The sequence below is a fragment of the Penaeus chinensis genome, chromosome 35 (genome assembly GCF_019202785.1).
Source record: "Penaeus chinensis breed Huanghai No. 1 chromosome 35, ASM1920278v2, whole genome shotgun sequence".
NCBI classification, from domain to species: domain Eukaryota; kingdom Metazoa; phylum Arthropoda; class Malacostraca; order Decapoda; family Penaeidae; genus Penaeus; species Penaeus chinensis.
The window spans coordinates 7667759-7676529 of NC_061853.1; the positions used below are offsets into that span (position 1 = coordinate 7667759).

At 38.1% G+C, this 8771-nt stretch overlaps 1 protein-coding gene across 10 annotated transcripts in view; it reads right to left on the minus strand.

Annotated features, from left to right (window-relative positions):
• Positions 1 to 1111: 1111 nt before the first annotated feature.
• Positions 1112 to 8771, minus strand: part of LOC125044418 (RNA-binding protein Pasilla-like) — a 25844-nt gene continuing 18184 nt past the window's right edge. For 3 of the 10 annotated variants that reach the window (XM_047641076.1, XM_047641075.1, XM_047641074.1), the window contains exon 6: positions 1112 to 7352. In XM_047641076.1, the coding sequence (XP_047497032.1) occupies positions 6463 to 7352 (890 nt within the window). In that variant the 3' untranslated portion in view covers positions 1112 to 6462. The remainder of the gene's footprint in view (positions 7353 to 8771) is intronic. The other 7 variants (XR_007116485.1, XR_007116484.1, XR_007116482.1 and 4 more) reach the window with 7 other exon arrangements.

Below are 8771 nucleotides of genomic sequence, written 5' to 3' on the forward strand. Positions count from 1 at the left end.
TCTAGGATAATGAAACTAATAATTATATATTAATTGTCGGCCTCTATTTCTTTTTGTCTGTCATTTTATTATCTTCCTGGCATACTTCTTAAAAGTCTTTTCACACGCTTTCATATCCCTCCCCCCCTCCCCCACATAATAATAATTTATAATTTTTGTTCAAGATTATATTTAATGATAATTAATGATCGTCTTTCCTAACCGGTTATACAAGATGTCAATAAGTACCTGGAATTCTTCGTCACTTTCACTCCTCAAAAATTACATTTCACCTATCATTTGATGGTGAAATTTAGTCATATTTAAAGTTGTGTAAACTGCTTCATCAATCAATACTTCTTAGTGCAACTGGAGTCAAATCATCCGACTTTATTTAGAAATTACATTATTTAAATATTTTGCACGGAAGCTCGATTTGCCTTGCCTTCACTAAGCAAATTTATAATCTACAATCTGAAATCAAGGTATTTATTGCAAAAATCCCACTATCCTTATGAAAATATATATGTAATGATTTTGGTTATTTATATGTAATGATTTTGGTTATTTTCTTAGATTGACAGCTGGTCGTATCAGCAGTGTTTTCTATAAAACCATATGTAAAGCATAAAAAAAATAACGTTTTCATTCTTCTTCCACAAATATATTACTTTACAAAAACACAAGTGAATGATTTTTAAAAAATATTGCTCCTCTTCCTCGACGAAAATTTTACTAAAAATAAAATAAATAACCTTCATCACATTGCTGCTACAGACAGAACGAGACACACGGTTTACCAAATGCACTAACCCTCATTTCTCAAAGCTCATTAAAATACAAATGAATTGTCAGTTATGTATGCGTTGCTACAAACACTTGTGGTAGCAAGAGATAAACGATAATTGTTTTGCAACGCGATGGGGGGTGATGGCTTCTGTCCATCATTGCACAGAACTTGTCACAAAAATAATTAAAACCAATACTCTAATCATAACTTATCTTTTTACTGCATTGAAGAATAACAAGGAAGGATTATCTATGCTTCAACATACTCATTCCTAATTCACAACTTATATATTTCAAACTCAGCGAGAACAGTACACAGACAGCAGGATATAGAAAACTTGAATTCAATATAAAATATATATTTAACCAAAAAAATCAACATTTGATACATCATATTCCTTATGCACCTCAGTAGATAAACAATGTGCTCATCAACATATTCCGTTGCCTAAGGATGATCAAAGAATGTGCCCTTCTTAGAGAGGGTGCTAACAACTCGATGCGTGATGTTTACGTGCTGATTTCATGAGTTAAGTGAGGGAGATTGTTAACGTGTGTCCGTGTTACAAATCATAACAAAAAAGATGAACTGCTCTGTCCTGATCATTCTCTAAAACATTTATCATATGAATGCTCTCGATCGTTGAAAACCTAATGGAGGTGGAAGTGAATTTAAAACAATGAGGATTTCTAAAACCTTTAAATAAATTAGAAAAGAAAATATAAATTAGAAGAGAAAATGAAGAGGGAAATCGTAAGTTAGTGTGAATGATTGTGAAACAGTGTCGGTGCTTGTCCATGTAGTTATATGGATGTCTGTAGCGTTTCCGCACTGAAAACGATGAAATTTCCCTTAAACTTTTAAGTTGATTTCCTTCACCAAACCGAGTCGCATTCTATTTCCCTCCACCCTCAAAATACTGAATGTGAAATATTTACTCTATGACAAACTTCTTGTAGTCGAAGAAGTAAAAAAAAAAAAAACTACTTACCAGTTTATCTCCAAACTTCAGACTACTGCACATTCGTTGTACAATATAGATTGAAGTTCACCGACAGTATCCCATATATATATTTCATAAAGGTTCCCAAAAATAAGGTTAAAAGTTCATGTTTATGCTAGTATATTTTGAGTAAATGGTATGTTATTATGCATGTTCTATTCTTGGTATGGTATATGGTTAAACATGTATTAGAGGTTTTCATCAATATTGAAGAAATCTATAAATACATTCTACCAATTTCTTATCAACAATTTCTTGAAGGTATTTGGAGAGATTTAACATACGGTAAACTTCAGAATATGATAAATATCTGAACTGCATTACAGCTCTCCTTTAAAACAATTAATCCATTAACTGGATCATGGTTTAACGTATTCAGATGGGAAATGAAAAGCAATTGTACTATCTCATTATATAGAATGCTACAGACCTTTTGTAATTTTTTTAGTGATTCTTGTACCAAGCCTTTACTCAAGCTATTGAAGGAACATAGAATATGCATTAAAGAAAACACTTTCTGAAATAAGCTCGTAATATATGGCAATTCACAGAGAAAATCAATACCAATACTCGCTGTAACTTACAACCAAACCATCTTGAGATTAGAGACTGTAAACTGCAAGTTCTCCAATCAACTTGAAATCGAATACTCAAAAACTTCTATTATCAAACCAAGACTATATACCAAGACTTCATTACATAAAAAACGTTAAGTTTCCTATGAAAGCACTATTCTCTTTAATGATATTAAAAAAAAAATTGTAGTAAATGTTAAAGGCGCAAATTCCACCACATTAATGGTGTTTTAAGACAAATTTAGAATATATACAGACAAAAAAAGGCTTCAAAACTGAATATATTGCATGGATACCCTCCTTATGACCTTAATGGGCATTTCATGCATTCACATTAATTTACTGCATTTAATCTGTAAAAAATACAGACCAGACCAAGTATATCCAACCAAAGAAATAACCAAGTAGAAGAAACAGGATGTAGATTAATAAAAGAAAGACAACATATATTTCTTCCTTCTATACACAATTTGTTTCTCACTAGATCTATATCCATTCCCAGAAGGATCTTCCGTTCCTACCAGCGGCAAAATTTCAATATCCGAGATCCATTTGGCTGGGCACACGACAGCACCTCCAACATGACCTGTACTCAAGTGTTACCAGCTTTCATCCTCATTCCACTCAAGCAATGCCCAGCAGCACCAAACCTCTTCACACCCAGCATGCCACAATGCCTGTGTGTAGATGGTGACCACACATGACGAAACCTGATAAAACTGTAAAATGTTGGCATCTATGAATTTGGTTGTTCTCCCTCTTGTCAAAGAAAAGAAAATCAATTCTTGACTTTCAGTATATGGCAAACTATATCAGACTTCTAAGCATTTCAAAAAGTTCCCACAAGTTGCAATTTTTTTTTCATTTCTCTAGGAAATATAATAAATAAATAAATACTCAAAGTGTATATAAACAAAGCAAGGGAAAGAGGTTTGTTCTATGAACTGTTAAAAAGTTCATCTTTTTAAGACGAGCATTTTCCTTTAGTACAATATATGAATGACTAAAAATGTCAGCATATCAAAGAATGATGTCTTATGTAATTCAATTTAATGATGTATCACAAGAAACAGGGAGAATGTGTGAATAAATGATGATGAAACACACACCTGATAGCATCACTATATAGATGTACATATTTTCACCTTTTCATCAGTAACTGTACACTGGATTTTCCAGAGGACAATAAGAACTGCAAGCAAAAAATAATAATAATAATAATAATAATAATAATAATAAACATAATAAAGAATAAGTCAAGTCTATACAGTATCTCACAATGTTTATATCATTCATTTTTTTCGTCCCTTTTTTTCCACTTGTGATGCTACCCAGCATGACCCAATAAAACCCCTGACCAAATGTAAATGACCTTTTGGCCCACTGTTTCACCCATGACCAGCAATTGCAAAAGTAGCTACATGAAATATTCTTGGATCCTCTGTTTCCTATTAATATCAAAGTTGGAACAGAAATTTCAAGCCACAAGAAATTCAACCTCTTTAACCAGATCGCTCCCTGAAGACGTTCCCTGTACACAAAAATAAAAAGCCCTGAGTTTTTTTTTTTTTTTTTTTTTTCTCTTTCTTTCTATCTTTTCTTTCATTTTCAAGTTAATGAAAATCTTAAAAAGAATGCATACTTTTTCATATAATTTAAGAAAATTCATAGGAGCATCCCTTACGAGCAAGCTACACATCAAAAATTGTGAGACGTTCACTTCCGGAGACCACATTACTCCCTGACAAGGATATTAAAGAGAGGTCAGGGGTGAGCACCAGGCACAAGAGGCCGGCACAATATAGACATGAGGCCAGAGGTAAGTGAGATTAGGGAGGGAGGGGTGGAGATGGAGTGTGGGGGTGGAGGTGGAGTGAGGCAGAATCACTACCTGTGTGGAGAGGAGTGCCGAGCCTGCGTGGAGTCTCTCACCCTCCTGCCGCCGCCACCACCACAGCCTGGCACTGTCAGCTCCACACATACACACCAGCTTAATCATCATTCAAGACATTGGGGTCACCCATTATCTAGTTATGGAAACGGGAGAGAAAAGAACGTCATAATTACTTGGGGTGCTGTGCATCACTCGAAGGATTCCTGTGAGACATTATTACCATTATAAGTCAATATATAGCATATCACTGAAGGAAAATGAATGCTACAAGCTAATGAATGTCCTGATCCCAACCCAATCCCAGACCCACCCAACCTTCCTGATATGCATATATGTGGGTGAAATGATCACCTGCAGCATTGGACCTTCCCTAACCGTGTTTTACCACCTTTTGACTCTAGTCAGTTGTCATAAGCTTGCTTCCCTAGTACTGGGATTCTTACTCTACTTACTGTGACAGCTTCAACGATATTGCAGGAGGAGATGGAGTCAATGTACGTCGGTCACATGTTGTCATAAGCATGCCGCAACAAACTGACTTTGTCATCTGGCGGTGCTTCCAGTGTCATGAGGCGTGACTTAATAGAATGCATGATGAAGGTTTGGTTGCCTGCGCCCTGAAGGTCACATGTTCAAGACTTTCAGGGCGCTGGGATGTCAGTTTGGTGCGGTGAAACTGGTTGATAAAGGCTGATATGGAAAGTCTTGGCCGCTAATGGATACACATTTATTGCCAATTTTTTACAAGGTTTGTAGAGCTATGATATTTAATGAGGAAAGATGCATGATAAAATGTTTTTGGCTATCCCCTGGTTCAGAGAAACTTTAAAGAAAAAATCCTAATAAATCTTCTAAAAGATTTAACAAATGGCAGTCTATGACTTACTTTTATAAGGAACTTATAAGTTTATTACCAGGGAAAATTAATCTACATGCACACAATACACTTTAATTGCAATTTTTTTTCAAACTTAGCCACTTAATGAGGGTGCTATTAAGTATGGGATATCTATGAGGCCCGTGCGGCTTCCCGCCCTCGTTAACTCTAGCTTCATAACACCTGTTACTGCCCACCCTAGTACAATGTTCTCACAAAAAGGGACCTAAAACATGTTATCAGTGATACCAAAGAGGTCTCTCTCTGGGAAACCTGTACTACCTCTCCCAGTGTAGCCTAGTCCAGGTAGAAACCCTGGCAGCAGCATAATCAAACTCAACATGAGTCACAAGTTGCCATCATTCATACCACATGATATGAATTGCTATGTAGGATGTTTTCTGACCGCAGACAAAGAGATGGTTGTGAGTCATTTGAATCCAGACATAATTGCCAACTTTAAACAAAGCAATTTTGCCTTAATGAACCTAAAAGCAGAACCAGAGAACAGTTTCAAAACGACTGAACTCTCAAGTGAAAAACCAAGCAATATAAATATAAATTGTAACAAAGTAAACAAAATAAAGCAACATGTCTGGATTAGAAATGCGGTCATATAGCGCTGGGCATGAGGATCAGCTTCCTGTAAGCAGAACCACCAACTGTGAAGTATTGTAGCCCCAGGCAACATCCACTTTAAGGTTAACTCAGCAGCATCCATTGCACAATGAAATGAATTTTAAAAATGACAAATTCATGTATACTACTTGCCTTCACACAACTATGATTCATCTGTACATATTTGGACAATGAACAATGGTTACTCACAGTTGCTCTCTTCTATACAAACATAGTGCATAATGCTGGCAAACAACTGTAGTTGGTGACTGGGGAAATTTAAGAATAGAAATGGTCAATTATGAAACGTATGTAATGGTTATGCCTGATTATGGGGTGACATTTGAACACAGGATTTTGAAGAAAGAAATGAACTGCTGTGACCTATACTGTAAATGCAAGGTGCTTGTCAGTTATAAAAGAATGAGGAAAAAAAAAAAAAGTATCAGATCACTTTATAATGAATAATCCAAGCAATGGATTTACATACATATATATATATACATATATAATCCTGCATGGTCTACTGAAAAGCACCTAAGTTTTTGATGACAGATGTGGAGCTTGAAATTCTTTTAATTCATATAAAAAGACTCGCCAAACATGTAAACACTCATCACTATAACTAGATGGGCAAGAGGAAATGGTGTGCGCAAATCTATTTCAAGCCCCCGACAGAGGTCAAATTAACTATGGATGAAATGGAAGAAATGAAAAGTGGGTGATTTAAGGCATGACCCCTATAATGGCATTCTGGCGGGCACGCTTGCCCTCTTCATCAGAGATACGTTGTTCAATGAGAAACTGCGCCGTTGTGATGCCTGAAGGTAGACCCGTGATGGTGACAATGCGGTTACGAGTACCAGGTGCATAGTTACCCTTCTTGGAGATTTGTATTGTGGTGCCGGACATGTGCTGTATTTCTACCAGGGACTTTCCCCCGGGGCCCAAGATAGCGCCAACAATGTGCTCACCAACCTCCATCTCAACTTTCTTGCTACCTTCTGGTGCTCCTGGAGGAAGCTCTCCTGGAGAGGGGCTCTTCCTTAAAGGGGTCCCCAGCCCGAAAGAGTTACTGTTCAGCGGAAGGCTCGCCCCCATCTCTGTCGACTGTCGACGAAAGGGATCAAATGGGGGTTCTGAGTTGAATCGGTCCACCTGTCGCTGAGGAGATGTTGGTCCCCCTAAACCCTGTCCAAGGTTAAGGCCTGATGCAACTGTTGTGCCTATGGGCCCAAAAGGGCCATTGTTCCCATTACTCATTGATGAGCCATGATAAGAGTCATTTGGGTTATTTGAGTTGTTCATGTTTATATTCATGTTCCCCATATTTCCTTGCCCCTGCTGTCCTTGCCCACCTTGCCCGCCCTGGTGACCAGAGGGATTCCCGAGACCAAGCCCCAGGCCTATGATACCATAGTTGATCAGAGTGCTAATGGCCTGACACACTTCAGCATTGGACTGGTCAGCAAAGCCAGACGAGCGCAGGAGAGAGCGTACATGCTCTAACAGTTGTCCGGTAACCACAGGGTTCCCAGCACCTCCATTGGGATAGGCTGAGCTTAGATTTAAGGTCAGATTTACTCCACCTCCAAGCAAATTACCCAATCCACTCACTGAAAGCAAAAACATCAGACATTAGATAACAATGGAACCAAAATATATAATCCCTTTTTGATAAACTTTGAAAAAAAGGGGAGAAACAAAAATATCTAGAAATTAGTTTGGGTGTGCGAGTGCATCTGTGTATGTGCCTGCATGTGTATGTCTATCTACAAGTGTTGGAATGTTTACATGAGTCTAACTGTGTGTATCAGAGCGTGTGGCTTAGTCCACCTGTCACAGCGTGTGGCTTAGTCCATGTGTCAGCAAGTGGGTTTGTCCATGTGTAAGCAAGTGGGTTTGTCCATGTGTCAGCAAGTGGGTTTGTCCATGTGTCAGCAAGTGGGTTTGTCCATGTGTCAGCAAGTGGGTTTGTCCATGTGTCAGCAAGTGGGTTTGTCCATGTGTCAGCAAGTGGGTTTGTCCATGTGTCAGCAAGTGGGTTTGTCCATGTGTCAGCAAGTGGGTTTGTCCATGTGTCAGCAAGTGGGTTTGTCCATGTGTCAGCAAGTGGGTTTGTCCATGTGTCAGCAAGTGGGTTTGTCCATGTGTAAGCAAGTGGGTTTGTCCATGTGTAAGCAAGTGGGTTTGTCCATGTGTAAGCAAGTGGGTTTGTCCATGTGTAAGCAAGTGGGTTTGTCCATGTGTAAGCAAGTGGGTTTGTCCACGGTGTTGGTATGTGTTTGACAATCAATGTGTTCATGTGTCAGTATGTAAATTTGTCTATTTGTCAACCCCTTTGATCCGGATGACATGACCATCATGTCATGAAAATATCTGGCTCAAGGGGCAGGTGACTTGAGCATACAGTCATGGGAAAATTTGGCCAATGGCTGTAGGGTAATGGGAACTTGTCATTATGAGAATTTCATATAGTGATACCTGTCACCTGAGGTGACAGGTATCACTAATGCACAAAGCTTTTGAAGGGTGATTAGATTCGGTGAGTAATTAGGAGGGGGCTTTTGTTTTACTTTCATAGATAAATGAGTGTGGAATGTACCATCTGTGAGCCATGACATGAGCACTGGCTCCAGAGAAAAGACTATTTTCATGATCATGATCTTAATCCTGAACCACCATGACCAGTGGCAAATTGTATTGCAGAAAATTAAATTATCTACCAAGAGATATGATATGGAGTCTGTGCAAGGAAAACAGTCTATTACCTTCTGGAAAAAGCAAATCAAAAGACAAAAACTTAGACAATGGAAAATGTCAATAAAGCTAAAAATGCTTTTTCAGAAAGAGAAAATAACATTGCAAATGTGAGGCATGGAGTATTGTGACCGCATACACAAGTGCTTGTATGCACAAGGCCTACAAGCCATTCAATTAAGCTTAATGCTCCTATTTTGGGCCACGTGATGGCAGTGAAGCATCCGGATCTAAAGGGTTAACATTCTCTCTCGCTCTCGCGCTCTGTGTGTGTG